General features: G+C 31.1%; 1 protein-coding gene across 1 annotated transcript; it reads left to right on the forward strand.

The window, feature by feature from the left end:
• The first annotated feature begins 110 nt into the window (after positions 1 to 110).
• LOC139515708 (actin-histidine N-methyltransferase-like) lies at positions 111 to 16,998 on the forward strand. The gene is made up of 16 exons (XM_071305369.1): positions 111 to 239; positions 3,989 to 4,130; positions 5,572 to 5,667; positions 6,560 to 6,705; positions 7,478 to 7,550; positions 8,774 to 8,884; positions 9,617 to 9,697; positions 10,497 to 10,561; positions 11,025 to 11,083; positions 11,604 to 11,718; positions 12,336 to 12,410; positions 13,387 to 13,486; positions 13,845 to 13,911; positions 14,844 to 14,929; positions 15,186 to 15,346; positions 15,801 to 16,998. Exons 2-16 carry the CDS (start codon positions 4,016 to 4,018, stop codon positions 15,987 to 15,989), a joined length of 1,539 nt encoding a protein of 512 aa, XP_071161470.1. The 5' UTR covers positions 111 to 239; positions 3,989 to 4,015; the 3' UTR covers positions 15,990 to 16,998.
• The last annotated feature ends 381 nt before the right edge of the window (positions 16,999 to 17,379 follow it).

A 17,379-nucleotide genomic window follows, 5' to 3' on the forward strand; every position in this document is an offset into this window, starting at 1 on the left:
TTCTAAACTAAATTATGGTGCATTATATTTTATTTGTATATAAAATGATCATCAGATTTTCACGACATACGAAATGTGGTGACGTAGAACACAGCGGAAGTTGAAATTAGTGAGATACTACTGAAATTGAAATTTAATATCACATTGTCAGCTTGTGGTAAAACCAACCATATCCTTTGCCAAAAACTTGTAGCATTCCAATCGTCCAGTTTCAGCTTTCATTCATTATTTCTTTACTGGTAGGTAAATTGTTTGTGAAGTCTCTTTTTTTACCCAACACAGGCTTTAAGGTTCATCATAACCTTTTGGCTAATATGGCCGTTTTTACACCCCAAATTTCACTCTGAGTACAGACTAACCTATGCACCTGCAACAGTTTTAAGGGATGGCAGGAACTAGATATATAAATTTTAAATGCATTTTATGTTTTAGAAAATTATAAACTTTTCTAGATTTTGACTTCCAGTTTTTTTCGTTCCTGCAGAAGGTGCAAAAATTAACTAAGTAGTGAAAACGATTGAGAAGCTCCCCTCATATAATCAATGTTGTGAGTAGTATTGATTTAAATGGACAATGGATGGACAATAGACACCTGTAAACAATAGGTGATTTAAACTGTGTAACTGAGTGGACCGTATCAAATGAAACTCGGGTGTTTGTTGATTTTGCTATCTTCTGCAGACTGAAAAAAACTGGACATGAAAATCCAGTTAAGTTTTTAATTTTCTGAAACGTAGACATCGTGTAACTTTTATATATCTAGTTCCTGCCATGCCTTAAAACTTTCCTGGATGTACCAGTTTGTTTGTACTCATAGTAATTTTTTAGGTGTAAACACGGCCATATTTTTCAATTCCTTATGATGAACCTTAAAAAGGGTATTGCCATTTATGGTAAATTTTAAGACCATTTACTTTGATTACAATAAGTGTACCAATGCTATTTTAAGAGATATTTTGTCATTTAAAGGAACAAGTCTTAACAAAATATGCTTATTCATGTTATATTTATGCCTGTAAAAAATAATGAACCGAGGAATTTATTTTCAAGCAAAGCAAATTCATAACTGGGGAAATGTAACACTTAAAGGTAAATTACCGTTTTGCCAAGATCTGTTTTTTTTAAGGATATACTTTAAACAAAAGGACAATTGCATGATCCTAAGCAAAGATTTATATTCAGGCAATTGTGACCACACCCTGCACTCTGCTGCTCTGGGCATCAAATAATTGGGGTCTCACTAATTAGCGACAAGAGGAATAATTTTAGCGACAAGAAGACTGTTTAGCCACAAGAAAACATTTTTTTTTATCAAGCATAAAGAAAATATATGCATTTATTTTTGTTTAATATACGGGCAGAAATAAATTGATAATTTTTTAATTATATTCATAGATGAAGAAATTAAACATTTGTAAGTAAAAAAGGGATTGTGTAGTTTTTTTAGTATTATTCTATTGATAGATGAAGAAATTAAACATTTTTAAAGAAAAAAGGGATTGAATAAACGAATGGAGATAAATATAGAGTGGGCGTTATAGAATATAATCTTGATTCATTTGCTTAATGCTACATGTATGTTCTAAGTGTACTCTTGTTATGTCAATGCAATGCTTTATTTGTAGAACTCTCAGCCACGCTTTTCCATCTTTATTATTTAACCCTTTCACCGATTGCTGCCCAGACAGAAGCTACTCTGAGACGATGGCTTCCCTGGCTACTATTGCTCAAGTGGGAGATCTTCATAATAAATGTCAATAAAAACTTGTTTGTAGTTATTTGTGTATTTATTTAATTCACTAACACCATGTTCACAGTTTTATTCATGTTTTGGTAATTTTTTCCTCATAAAATATTCAAATTTTCAAATTTTCGGCATTATCTAGGTGAAATTCTCAAAATTCTGCTCTTTGACCCCAAATCGTAATTTTTTAACCCAAAACGGCAAACTTTTTGAAAAATTTTATGAGGCTGTACAAATTCTTCACACTGAACGATGTCCATTCCAAGTGTTTTGTACATAAAACGACATTTTATGTCATAAAAGTATACTAGTTTGGCTTCAATTCTTCCATATCCTTTCAAAAAAAATGTTTCCTCATTTCAAATTCTCGTAAATTCCGTAAATTTCCTCTGATTTTGACACGGTTTTCAATAAACGGAAGCGCCATGTTTACACTTTCATCCGGGTATTCATCAAAGAAAAATAACTCTATGTTTGCACTGTTTTGAGCGGGAAATATAAAACATGTATTCTGATCCCAGTAAAACGGGACTCATCGTCAGCTGTCTGAAGCGTGAATCCCGGTAAACCGGGACTCATCGGCGAAAGGGTTAAGAGTGTCTCCAGACCCCACGACGAGGACGTCACAGTGGTTCTACCTTGGGGTAGGCATTTTTTTTTTAAAGAGGCGCATGTCCCTTGTTTTATTGCTACCATAACATCCAATTAACACCTTCAACTTTGTACATGAGTCAGACTATACAATTACACGCGCCAGAATATACAATCATTGTAAATAGTGAATACCTGTTGAAAACTCAAGATTGTCATTAATTTCCTTTAATCTACAATCAATATGCATAAACATGATAAATATCGCTAAATGAGGCAATACACCAAATAAAATGATGAAAAATATTCACATTTTAATTTTGTTTTTTTCTTGTTTGATTTCAGTTTTTTGTATTTCACAATTTGTGCCTGTATTTTCTGGACAATAATGCACAAGCAATGCATTTTGCAATTTTATTATATACATGTATGTCATATATTGTACAAAGAGAGTTTAAAAAAATTAAATATAAGATAAATATATTATTGTTCTAAAACACAAGTAAATGTAATATCATAATATGACAGGGTAAACGTAATACTTGCTGTTATACATAATAAAATATCATGTAAATAAATGTAGCAATTAGATCTATGTTTCAATTTTTTTTCTATCCATATTAACTTTCTTGTCGCTAAAATTGTTTTCTTTTGCATATTCTTTTAACATTTATTTGGAATAAGTAATTTTAATATAATAAAAATGTATTTGTGTCACTAAATAGTTTCTTGTCCCTAAAATTCTTCTTGTCGCTAATGAGTGAGACCGAATAATTGTTAATTTATCATCCACATCTTAGGTTTTTTGTTCTCTTTGAGCTTCAGTGTATGTGATGCTACAGCCCTCAAAGTAGCCTCTGAAATTAAGTAGCCAACTGGCCACCAGAGATGACAACTTAGTGGCCTACTCAAAATTATTGTGGCAAGTAAAAAATTTCAGGTCGCCTTCATATTTTTTTAATTTGTATAAATCAATTGTGTAAAATAACCACATGATTTATTTAATTTTATATTCATTGTACATGTTTTTAAACAGTTTGCGACTTTAACCGGTGGTTCAAAGCCCCAGTCTAGTAAAAATCTCTTCAGACTTGTACAGAAGCACTGGCGATTGCCCCATCGGTCAAGTAAACATCTGACATTGTTGCCAAATTGTAGCCTGTATTTTATTGAATCTTTAAAAACAAATTACAAATTGTGTCCGTCATTGTTTCTATTCGTTTACTGACGAAATCAAGCATGAGGTTCGACCATGTGCTTTCAATAAACCCTATCTAAAAATGACAATGGTTTTCTTTCAAACGACACGCAATAGTCATGTGACTGAGTGCGGAAATATGAAGATAGATACAATGCAAGTCTGTGCCATTTTCAGTCAACGACAACAAATTGCTTACAAATAAACTACAATTACATGATGCAATAAACATGATAAAGCTCTTTCAATATCAAGCATAAATCCAAAAGGCCCTTGTAAGATATATTTTGAATAAAAAAATTGTTGATTCTTTTGGTCAACCTTAAATGCCATCATAATTATGAGAAATGGAAATAAATGTCCTTGTACATGTATGTATATATGTAATTGAATTTATTTGATTAAACTAAGTTTATATCTAGTTTAAGTTATATATATTGTACATGTATCTATAGGTTTTAGAGGGAAGTGAATAATAAGCAATGGGAAAGAAAAGTAAAAAGAATAAAGAAAAGCCAGCAGCATCTCCTGAACATAAGGAATTATCAAAAGGTGAAAAGAAAGAAGTCTTGGATACAGTCAATCAGCTATTAGAAGGTAAAATATTCTGTAACATCATGTACAACATATATATACAGTCAATCAGCTGTTAGAAGGTAAATATTCTGTAACATCATGTACAACATATATATACATATAAATAGCTGTTGTGGTTGGGAGATCTAGAGAACTGAACATGAGGCTAAGCAATTGGTGCTGTAGTGTATCAAAGGTGTGAGTTCAAATTTCATTGAGGAAAACAAAATTGTCAGCTTAAAAATACAATTCTAACATTTTTGGGTTTAATTTTCAGACTTATATATATATAAAATAGGGCAATTGTTTTTGGCCAGAAAGATTGATGTCTAAAGCCATTTCCAGCACTGTTGGCTATTTCCTGGCGGCAAGTTTTTATGAGAATGAAAGAGAGAACCACAACCTTTGGTAGAAAACTGACAATCCTAGTCAACTAATATTGGAGTCAAAAGCACCTGTAACCAAGTCACAACCTCAGTGTTTTCAGGCTAGTGATACTAATTTGACCTCTTAGACCACTTGGCCATTTAGGCCTCTCAAATCAATGAAACCTGTTTACAAAAAAAACCCAGAATAAATGTACATGTAGAGTGACTAACTACTGACAAATGTAAAACTCAGGAGTGATATCAGATTCTCAAGAAAGGTTTATGACAAACTAACTACTGACAAACGTAAAACTCAGGGGTGATATCAGATTCTCAAGAAAGGTTGTATGACAAACTAACTACTGACAAACGTAAAACTCAGGGGTGATATCAGATTCTCAAGAAAGGTTGTATGACAAACTAACTACTGACAAACGTAAAACTCAGGGGTGATATCAGATTCTCAAGAAAGGTTGTATGACAAACTAACTACTGACAAATGTAAAACTCAGGGGTGATATCAGATTCTCAAGAAAGGTTGTATGACAAACTAACTACTGACAAATGTAAAACTCGGGGTGATATCAGATTCTCAAGAAAGGTTTATGACAAACTAACTACTGACAAATGTAAAACTCAGGGGTGATATCAGATTCTCAAGAAAGGTTGTATGACAAACTAACTACTTACAAACGTAAAACTCAGGGGTGATATCAGATTCTCAAGAAAGGTTGTATGACAAACTAACTACTGACAAACGTAAAACTCAGGGGTGATGTCAGATTCTCAAGAAAGGTTGTATGACAAACTAACTACTGACAAACGTAAAACTCAGGGGTGATGTCAGATTCTCAAGAAAGGTTGTATGACAAACTAACTACTGACAAACGTAAAACTCAGGGGTGATATCAGATTCTCAAGAAAGGTTGTATGACAAACTAACTACTGAGAAACGTAAAACTCAGGGATGATGTCAGATTCTCAAGAAAGGTTGTATGACAAAGAATTCAAATTTTTCATCCATTTTGAAACTGAATTTATCAAATATTTGTATTTAATCAGCAAGCTTTTCATGAATATTACATTCATTTCAGTTTGTTCTAATCCTGTGAATGCAGCTGGTCCTAAAGAGTTGGAGGAGTACATGAAGATCAAGGCTCTAGTTGAAAAAGTTATAAATTTACAATCAGGTTTGTTTAAATCTCTTCTCTCCATGCTCTCATTGGTTATAATTATAGTAGAACTAATCGCCGTATTTGAATATCAAAAATAAGACAACGCGTGACCGAACGACGCATGGATTAAACGATTGCGCAGCACGAGTTTAATCCATAGCGGCGTTCGGTCACAAGTTGTCTTATTTTTTATATTCAAATACGGCGATTAGTTATTCTTTTTATTACATTGGCAAATGGCTTTTTTTTTATGAAATTAATGTAGAAAATGTAAGGAACTATATCTTTTTCTTACGCATTGACAATTTGTTTTGATCCGACGTTATCGACGTCTTGACAACGCCTATTGTTGTTTGACGTCAGAGAGTGAAATAACCACGTTTATTTCACATGTGAAATTATTGGTTTTTATCTAACTGGGAAATCAATGTAATTCATTGCAACCAATGTAATAAATTACAGTAATATTGGTCCCAAAATTAGTTTCCTTTTTCTAACTTTGTTTGCCTGAACTAAATGTTTTGAAACTAATACACAATGCTTATTACCACAACAAAAATGATCAAGTTTGAATATAGGTTACGTCACTTTTACCATTTTGAGTTATACCTTTTATAAATGAAAAAAGTTCTGAATTTTTCGTTTCCATTCTTTGACTTTAGTTTGCCTCAACCAAATGTAAGGAGACTTATACACAATTTTCATTACAAATGTACCACAAAACTCAAATCAAATTCAAAAAATGGAAAAATTGATTCTCTAATAATGTCCCCTTATAACTTTATATGCAAGGTTTGGCATCATCTGTGTGCCATGGACACATTCTCCTTCTATGTTAATAGCAGTGAATCAGTACATATTTAATATTTATCCAGGCATGAAATAATGAGTTGTATTTTATTTCTAGGTCTATCTACTCCTGCAATAGACAGAGAGAAGAATTTCCCAGGATTTATAGAATGGTTACATAGTAATGGAGTAGAAACAAGCGTGGTAGATATAAAGAACTTCCCTGGTTGTGGATATGGCTTACAAGCAACAAAAGATCTCAAAGTTAGTGGTAAATTAATGAACAGATGATAAAATTAAATTGATAGTTTTTAGAACAATGGTAATTTATTAGCAATGATGATAAATTTAATAAAAATATTAAAACATTCAATAAAATAATAAGCAATCCATTAAAAAAATGTTAAAGAGCAGTAATCATGGTTGTAGCCAAATAAATATCATTTCAATCGGTTGATTTTTTGAATAAGAATGAAATTATTTTCTTCTGAATTGTCTCCCCATAGATGTCCTTAGGTTCAGTATATTGTGTGATTTGGTGATTAAATCATTCGCCACGACAGGGTCAGTGACTGTCAGTCACCGTCTACTTGATAGGTCACATTAATTTTTACAAAAAACATCCATGCTTATTGATATTTTATATCAATCATTCAAACAGATTGATTGATTTACAAATGATTGTGTTTATTGAAATATATATATATGATGAAATTTCGAGCTGATTCATAATTTGTATATGATGAATATTATTAAATGGTTATTATTAAACCAGCCCTCGGCTCTATCGTGTGGTATTGCACTTTACTCATTTTTGTTATTTATAAGTATGATTAATACTATGGTTGTGATATATGGGTGTTAACCGAAGAAGAAATGGCAAATTTTGCTTCAGGTAACAAAAAAAACCAATATGGATCATGGTGTCAATGCAATATTGAATAAATTTTCTCGTCTATATTAGGATTACACTCCTTCTTAAGTTTTGTGTGGAGCTATAAATGTGTACATTAACCAAATATATTTGTTTTTCCAGGAAGCTGATCCATTTTTAACCATACCTAGAAAAGTCATGATGACAACACAAACAGCCAGAGATTCAGTATTGGGTAATATTATTAATTCGTATATTTTAACAAATTTGATTCGTTTAGGGATAGTCACATGTTAAACTATATTTTCGAAGGTAGAGAGAAAACGGCGGATAGCAAAATGCATATTGACCTGCAAAAAGCATATTGCACGGTTATTTTTAGAATATCTAAAAACCAATATACTTTGTGACGTCATGTAATGAATTTCAGGATATTGCTTAACGTTTTGAAACACATGATATCTGTGATCGATTATTTGACTAAAAAAATCTTCAAATAACATAAGATGTCCAAAAAAAAAGTAAATGAAATAACAACTAATATGTTGTTATTGTCAAGGAGACAATGTAATATCTATAAAATTCCAACAAACCTAAAGGACGATTTTGATTCAAATATGGTCAGAAATGAATAATATAACAAATATAGCCTTTGTATGAGGTCAATACAGGATATATCGACCCAAAGAAGTATATCGACCTCGGACTTCGTCCTCAGTCAATATACTTCTTTCAGGTCAATATATTCTTGTATCGACCTCATACAAAGGCTATATTTGTATAATATAATTATAGGTTATCGCTGATCATTTCAACGAGATTGATTTTCTCGCTTGAGTCTGGACGGTGAAAGTGAGAAAAGTAATCGAGTTGAGATGACCAATGATAATCTGTTTATCACTATTTTACCTATGACGACATTGTCAATTTATGCCAAATTCATTAGAAAAGCCATGTGCCTCCTTAGTTTCTAAAGATAATTTTCCATCTCAAACGAGTAGCATGAAAAATTATCACCAAATAAAAGATGAAAGGAAAAATGCACAAAATAGCGATAAATATAATTAGAGGCTGTTCCTTTTAAACATGGTACCCAGGAAGGCACTTGGAGATACCTTCTGTAGATGCAAATTTAGAATGTCTCTTACACTTTCACTGTACAAAATTTTTATTTATGATATACATGTAGATCTGTCTGGCATTTTATGATAGAAATTTGACAACTAAAACATTGAACGGTTAAAAAAATGTTGTTAACAGTGCTTGTCAGCTCAATTTTGGGGAAATAAAATTGATCTGATTATAAATGAATGAATGGAAAGAGAAATATTAATGATGACACAATAAGCATAAACTTTTCTGATATTTTATATTTGTATTGATTAGTGTTTAATATTTTCAAATGATTTATTAAAGAACAAAATATGATAAAAAGGTATATGTCTATATTTTTTATAGGACCATTAATTGGGCAAGATAAAATGTTACAAGCCATGCCAAGTATACTACTAGCATTACACCTGCTCTGTGAGAAGAAGATACCTGAATCATTCTGGAAACCTTACATTGATATCCTTTTACATATTTTTCACTTAGCTGAAACCGTCTTACACATGGTGAATTATTCATATAAATAAAATTGAGAATGGAAATGGGGAATGTGTCAAAGAGACAACCACTCGACCATAGAACAGACAACAGGAGAAGGTCACCAACAGGTCTTCAATGCAGTGAGAAAATCTCGCACCCTGAGGCATCCTTCAGCTGGCCTCAGGATTATTATCTCATGGACCTTTCTCAAACATATACACTCTATTATGTCTGGTAATATTTCAGAAGCTACATAATTCCCGAAGCCTATTTCCACTTTTGATTGACTTTTTCATTGTATAAATAATACACGGGTTTGTCTCCCTTTTACCATGCCACACAAAAATCTTTTAATTTTAATCTTGCAGAAAAGATACTAAATACTTTGTATAGCATTTATAATACATTTATTCTAAGGGTTATGATTGACATAAGTGACAGAATTTCCTTTTGACTTTAAAATGCAATAAAATTGAAATTTTATACCTAATTTGCTTGGATATGTTAAGCTAAACTTTTTTATGTTGTTGTTCAGTTGAGATTTTTTTCATCCTAACCAAGATTGAAGAATAAATATATAGAAGACCTGATTCTCAGTAATTGAAAAAAAAAATTGGTCCTTACATTCAAAGGTCCCATTTCACTTGTAACTTGAGACATAATTCATAGACTGATTAATGGCTGTATACTTATAACCTTAACTTATGATAAATGTATTACCAGATTCCTATTGCACACCACTCTACTTTACAGAGGATGAAATTAAACTTCTGAAAGGTTCTCCTGTACAAAGTAAGTTATTATCTCCCTTGACACAGGTAGGGTTATCTCCTATTAGTGGCAAGGTACAATTTTAAGGTGGCATGGTAGTATTTCCTGGCCCATAAGGGATAATGATAGCCTTTTTAGAATTTTCAGCACTGCAAAAAATTCTACATTCACAGTTAACTGAAGTACTTTCATTTTACTATTCAGAAATGAATTTGAATATGTATCATGACCGTTTAGTTTTTTTGCTATTTTCAAAAACCTAAGGCCACTAGTACTTTTGGGTCTTTTATGGTGCAGTGAATACAACATTTAAAAAAATTCTCAAAAATCCATTTTCATCTGTATGTAAAATTATTTTATATTTTTCTACACCTGATTCATCCCTCAGTTTGGGAAAGTATGTTCAGTTGATACTGTATTTTTTTTCCAATCACACTGTTTAGATACATTAACCTAAGTAGGGTACACAAAAGAGCAACCTAAATTCTGGAATGCAAATACTACCGTGCCACCATCAATAGCCCTGTTTTGTTTTAAGAATCTGAATAACATTTTGTTAAGGGATTATTCCTTAGAAAATATGTTCAACCTTTATATCATGTAGCAGTTCTTGAGACAACAATACATGGAGAATGATTTGGGTTTATCTGATATTTGTATCTATTAAAATCAAGAAAAATAATTAAATGGACCAGGAAGATAAGCATAAAATGATTTCACATTAAACATTAAATACTTGAATTTTTTTTTTAATATTATGACTTTTTTATGAACTTAATGATATAATTCCTGTTGTCTTTATTATACATATCTTTTCTAGGTGATTGTTATAATCAATTGAAAAACATAGCAAGACAGTATGCCTACTTTTACAGATTATTTCAGGTAAAAAAATGAAGCTTCTATGAATATGTTATTTTTATATGGTAAAGTCATCATTGCAGTTAATCATTGTTGACTCACATCTTGAATTACAATTTTTAGCTGTTCCAAAGATCTGATGTTTATAATGGTTTGTGGGTGAAGAATGCAGATTCAAACTTTGAAATATAATTGACTTGCCTCCTCCTGGCTTGATAACAGAACTTTTCTTAAGAAATTTTTAGGTTAAACCCTGTGTTTAAACCTTGAATAAATCTTTTTTTTAAATTCCTTATATTTTTTTAACTTGCCACAAAAAAGTTAAATTGCAAACATAACTAGCATTATGTTAAGTCAAAATAGATACTTCTTGTACACGATAACAATTCTGTTATTAGTCTTAGTAAATTCCTTGGAAGTTTTAAAATTTAATGTCTAGGCAAGCAACATTACTTGCACATTTAATAATTGTGTTGTATTTTTGTAGAATTTGCCAACAACATCAAAGCTGCCAATCAAAGACTGTTTTACTTTTGAAGATTACAGGTGAGACCTTTTTATACTTACTTTTTATGCCCCACTTAGGGGCATTATGTTTTTCGGTCTGTGCGTCAGTTTGTTCGTCTGTCCCCCTTAAGGTTTAAGTTTTTGGTCAAGGAAGTTTTTGATGAAGTTGAAGTCCAATCAACTAGAAACTTAGTACCTATGTTCCCTACAATCTTTCTTATTGTAATGCCAAATTAGAGATTTGACCCAAATTTCTCGTTCCAGTGACCAATGAATATGATAGTGAGAGTGGGGCATCTGTGTACTATGGACATAATCACCGTCTATAAGTTTTTTCAAAATAGACTGTTATTAACTCAAGTTTAAAGCTATTAGCTATTTTTCTTTGTAAAAGATTATTCTTTGATATTTACATAGGGGAGACAACTAGTCTTTTACAATATATAAAATTTTGAGTTAGTCACAATGTGTTCATGGAATTACAAAATTATTAATTATTACCAGTTTACAATGTGATTTATTGATGATTTTAATCAACTTTTTCAATATTTTTTTGCAGATGGGCAGTTTCTACAGTAATGACCAGACAAAATCAGATTCCAACACCAGATGGCAGTAAGATCACATTTGGTCTGATACCTATGTGGGATATGTGTAATCATTGTAATGGAACAGTAAGTTTGACTGGACGCTCATTTATTTAAATAGATTAACTTTTACACATCCAAAATAATAAAAAAATATATTTTAAAACAAGGCTTTCATAGGGTTCTCACTAAGGGGAGTCCATAAGTCCTGGCCTCATCATTTTTAAAACTGGTGAGTCCAAAGATGCATTAAGATTGTAAAATGTTGAACATTGTATCAACTGAGCACAAATATCAGCATTTTATGGCTAAAATGATTTAGACTAGATGCCATTGCCTTGCTCTATTTTGTCATGGGACTGAAATAAGTAATGATATTGAAAAAAAAATTATTATCTAAATGTAGGACTAGCCATGGGGACAAAATGACAAGTCCCTGGACTTGCCTTCAAAAATCCTTATGAAATGAGAACCCTGGGTTTACTAGTAATCAACAATTAAATAAGTTTTTTCATAGGACAGGTCCATAAATATTGATTAAATTAAATTGAAAAAAAAAGTTATTCCTTATTAGGGGTAGTTTTTAAGCAGGCCACCATATACATTTCAAATTGTATTGAATTACAATGTTTCTCATTTGTACTTTGTATTTATTTTATATAATTGAAGAAAGAAATCAATAATTTCTAACAATCTACTTTTAGATAACAACAGATTATAATATGGAATCAGACTGCAGTGACTGTTTTGCCTTGAAGGAATTTAAACAAGGTGACCAGGTGAGTGAACTAGTATGTGGGAAGAAAGTGTTTATGAGGTCAGATCTTATATCATCTTTGATTTCTTTTACAGACAGGATGCATTGAAACAACTTGACAATGCTAAAGTAAAGGGGTTTCTTGTGGGGTTCTTCTTACTCAGTTCTTAGTTTTCTATTTTGTGTATTGTGCACTGTTTTTGTTTTGTTTTGCCATGGCATTGTCAGTTTGTCTTTAACTTATAAGTTTAAATATCAATTAGGCATTATTTTTCAAAATATTTATATAAGTTGATTATAAGTATCAGCCTAACTTAATCCTATTTTACTGCTATGTTGTTATTATAGTTCAAAGTGTCTGCATTGTTTATTTTCATTGTTTTATATATGTTAACTGTATATTATGTATAATGTTTTAAGCCATTGCCCCATATGGGCGTACAGTGCTTTTTAAAAGAAAATTATATTGATTCAGATAATGACATAATTTACTTATTGATGACATAGTGTATTTATTCATGACATAGTGTACTTATTCATGACATGGTGTACTTATGGATGACATGGTATTCTTTATATTGATGTTGATAAACACAAATAAAAATGAAACTATGATAGAAGATTCTTATTTGCCACTATAAAGTTATGTATAATGAAGCAAATTTTCAAATAACATTTTATTTTGTATATCTTCCTGTGTTATGTATGATAAGACTGTATAGTTATCAAAGGTACCAGGATTATAATTTAGTACGCCAGACGCGCGTTTCGGGATTTCGTCTACATAAGACTCATCGGTGACCTCATATCTAAATATTATAAAGCCAAGCAAGTACAAAGTTGATGAGTATTGAGGATAAAAAATTCCAAAAGTTGTGCCAAATACGGCTAAGGTTATCTTTGCCTGGGATAAGAAAATCCTTAGTTTTTTCGAAAAATTCAAGTTTTGTAAACAGGAAATTTATATAAATATAAATATAGGTCTTGTGGTTTTTCAGATCAGTATATTTTACGGGGCCAGATCTAATGCAGAGTTACTAGTACATAATGGATTTGTTTACCCAGAGAATGATATGGATAGAACAGCTATTAAATTAGGTATAATTTATTGGATAAAAATATTAAATAGGACTATAGTTTAAGTTAAATTTATAAACTGAATTATCTGAAACTGAAATTGATTGATTGGAAAATATCCACCAGAATTATTATATGTCTTTCTGGTAATGAGGAAAGTAATGAAGTTTTCATAAGAAAAATCCAGAGACATCTTTTCCCTACCTTAAATTCTAATTTTTTAAATGTCTGCACTTATTCTTATGTTACGATAATTTTGATGTTGAAGACATTACATATTGAGAAACACTTAATTTATAAGAACGTTATGATGATGAATTCAGCAGCTAACATCGTTAACATGTATGTATGATCATAATCAAATAAGGATTTTTTTCAGGAATTAGTAAAAGTGATAGCCTTATTGACAAAAAGACCAAATTATTAACAGCTCTTGGTTTAGCTCCGTAAGTAAAGATTAATTTTTTTATAGATGTCAAAAATTGAAGAATGCACTTTACTTTATTAACTGATTAAAACAACAGTAAAATTTTAAATTGGGAAGGAGGGTTAGGGGTCATGAATTTAGGAAGTACATATGTTCAATGGCCTAGAAAGGAGTTAACATAAAGTACCACAGGAAAAGAACTGTTCTACTACTCTTTTGAACTCGGGGGGGAAAAAAAATATCTAGTCGAAAACACAATTTAAATTTTTGCTTTCATGCTCTAATATGACTCATCTATCTCAAAACAGGATATGGATTTTGTCAATCATGAAAAAATTGATATAGTTTATAAATTCGTGACACAATATCAAAACACAAACAAATCGGACTTCTCTTGAACTGAATTTTAATGTGTGTATTGTTATGCGTTTACTTTTCTACATTGGTTAGAGGTATAGTGGGAGGGTTGAGATCTCACAAACATGTTTATTGTTTAACCCCGCCGCATTTTTGCGCCTGTCCCAAGTCAGGAACCTCTGGCCTTTGTTAGTCTTGTATTATTTTAATTTTAGTTTCTTGTGTACAATTTGGAAATTAGTATGGCGTTCATTATCACTGGACTAGTATATATTTGTTTAGGGGCCAGCTGAAGGATACCTCCGGGTGCGGGAATTTCTCGCTACATTGAAGACCTGTTGGTGACCCTCTGCTGTTGTTTTTTATTTGGTCGGGTTGTTGTCTCTTTGACACATTCCCCATTTCCATTCTCAATTTTATTTTAAGAAATTATAGAAAGAGGGCTTTTATTGCTGTTTTTCATCTCAAAGGCACAGTTAAGCTTTCAACAAGGAGCAAACACTCACAAGCTTAAAACAGCATGCAGAAAGTAAACTCTTTATACTAAAGTAAAATACTGATAAAAAAAATGACATTGTTATATATATTTTGTAGGTCCAGAATGTTCTTTATTTACTCAGGGGAAATCCCTGTAGATCCACACCTTGTGTCTTTTCTTAGAGTTTTTAATATGACTGAAGGTACGTATTTTATATCTATATTTAGAAAGTCTACCCACAATGCTTTATTCATTTGTTACTGGGTTATTTTAAAATTGAATATTGCTCTGATAATTTTGAATTTAAAAATACAGCAGTAGACTTTGTGCATATCTGCTTTATTATAAAGTATGACAAATTAAGCAATGCAATTGCAAAACTTAATACCACTGGAATTGTTTTTTTCATAAAATATGCAAGACATTTGACTGATACATTGTGATTAACTTGATTGTAGATGAAATCTCTTGTTATGACTGTGAGAACATGACCGAAGAAGACCTAGAAAAAATGGGGGACGTCAACACACCAATTAATGTAGAGAATGAGGAAAAACTGTGGAAATTCTTAGAAACAAGACTGGCATTGCTACTGAGGGCTTATGATACCACAGCAGAGGTATGATAGTGATTTTTTAGGTGTTTTTTTTATATTAAATAACTACATTTATATTCAAAACATTCTTTGGATCCATAATTGACCAAAGGGTTGCTAGAAATTTTAAATATGATGTTGATGATCTTCTGATTTTATCTGAAAACTTCAGGAAAAGAGCATATTTTGTATATTAAGTGATCTGTGATATGATCTTGTTGCTCAGCATTTCAGATATTCTTTATTATTTTTCAAATGTTTCCTTGATTTTTTTTGTGATAATTTTCAATATCATGCCACTCGTTTAATATTGGATTTTTCCTGACACTCTATGGAACATAGGAATAAATTAAACATATTCTCTGACTAAGAAGTTAAACCAATTTCCATAAAAAAGAAAGATATTAATGTTGCAGTATCATATTGTTTCATACACAGCTTTTTCTTCAGTATCTAATATATTCTTTCTCAATTGCAGGAGGATGAAAATCTATTAAAGGAAGCTGGTATTACAGACAATAAACTATTTATAATACAGTTAAGAAGATGTGAAAAAATTATCCTGCAAAATGCTGTTAAATTTGCTACAGAGAAAAAATGTGACATTGTTCAAAACTCAAAGGACAGCACACAGACTGAATCTAAAGAAATAGATGTGGAATCTTAATAATTATTATAAAGAAATGTACTGCATTTTGAAACATATATAATATGAAAACATTAGAAGATACAAATACTGTTAAAAGTGCTTTAATTTGCTGATTCCAATTTTCATTGTTAGTGGAAAATAACTTGATTTTCTGAAATTTGAAGAATCCATTTTGTCATATTTTGCAAAAGCAAAAATCATTTTAAGGGATAATATGTGTGATGATTGGGAACAAAATTTCTATTGACCACATAGTCTGAGAAGATTTGTATCACAAAAATTAAACTACTTTCAAATTACAGTGAAACCATCTTAATGGCTCGACTATGTCAGGACATGCTGTGAATATTATTTTGTATACATGTATATGTATTAACCTTTCTCAAGGGAACAAAATTATTTGAAACAGGTTTCTCTGTATTTGTTGGCTTTTTAATGTTTGTTTTTTTGTTTTTGTTTTACATCTGGAGATGATGATTGCTTATATCACGCTTAGGCAGCTCTTTTTTGTTGGCATTAAAATCATGATAAAAAAATATGTACAAAGAGTAGGTTAATTAGTATAAAACATGTAGTATGCATGAAAAAGTATGTACAGAAGATCTGTTAGACAAAATGATCTCTCAAATCTCGCATCGTATATCTGTCTAATTATTTTTTTTGGTCACAGTTGACATTTTTGTCCATTTATTCAAAATATTTCAATTTTCCAATGTCTAAAACTGTTAGATTAAACATAACTTCAGTAAATTTCATACATATGCAAATGTCACCTATATCAGGCCATATGCATTTAATAAAACTATATTTGAAGATGTAGAGGGCTTAAAGTTTGGCATCTCTTGACCAAACAACTTTTGGGTGCATTCAAAAACATATTTATGTCCAACAATATTTGAATTTTTCATTGATTGGTTCCAAAAATGAAAGTGTTTTAGAGTATTTCAATATTTGTGGCAAAGCGGATTGTTATAATGATTGTGCAATAATTTTTATGAAGAAATTGTATAATAAAATTTTGCTTCATTGTGTGTGTTTAAATTTGTTATTCTAAACTTTGACAAGGAACTGACTTTGTGAAGATTTTAACGGTTATTTGTGATGTAAGCCTGGTGAGCTTGTTATTCAACAGACAATCAATATACATCTGGTAAGGGCTATTCCATTAAAACGTTTGAGGGAGGGTAGGAAGAGACATTCAAAATATCCCTACAACCAAGAAACATTTTTTAGATAATTTTGCATAATGGTAATAGATGATGCATACTGAAAAAAGACCCATGACCCACATTCAATAATTAAACTTCCCTTTCTAACCTCCCACATACATTTTAATGGAATAGCCCTAATCAAATGTTCTCCTCTGGTATAACTAAAGACATTATTCAGATGGACCAGTCTTTCTTCT

Source organism: Mytilus edulis, chromosome 3 (genome assembly GCF_963676685.1).
Source record: "Mytilus edulis chromosome 3, xbMytEdul2.2, whole genome shotgun sequence".
Lineage (NCBI taxonomy): Eukaryota > Metazoa > Mollusca > Bivalvia > Mytilida > Mytilidae > Mytilus > Mytilus edulis.

Coding starts and splice junctions, on each gene's coding strand:
- LOC139515708 (XM_071305369.1), top strand. CDS start 4,016: ATGGGAAAGAAAAGTAAAAAGAATAAAGAAAAGCCAGCAGCATCTCCT. Junction 6,706..7,477: donor AAGCAACAAAAGATCTCAAA/GTTAGTGGTAAA, acceptor TTGTTTTTCCAG/GAAGCTGATCCATTTTTAAC. Junction 14,930..15,185: donor AGTTTTTAATATGACTGAAG/GTACGTATTTTA, acceptor ACTTGATTGTAG/ATGAAATCTCTTGTTATGAC.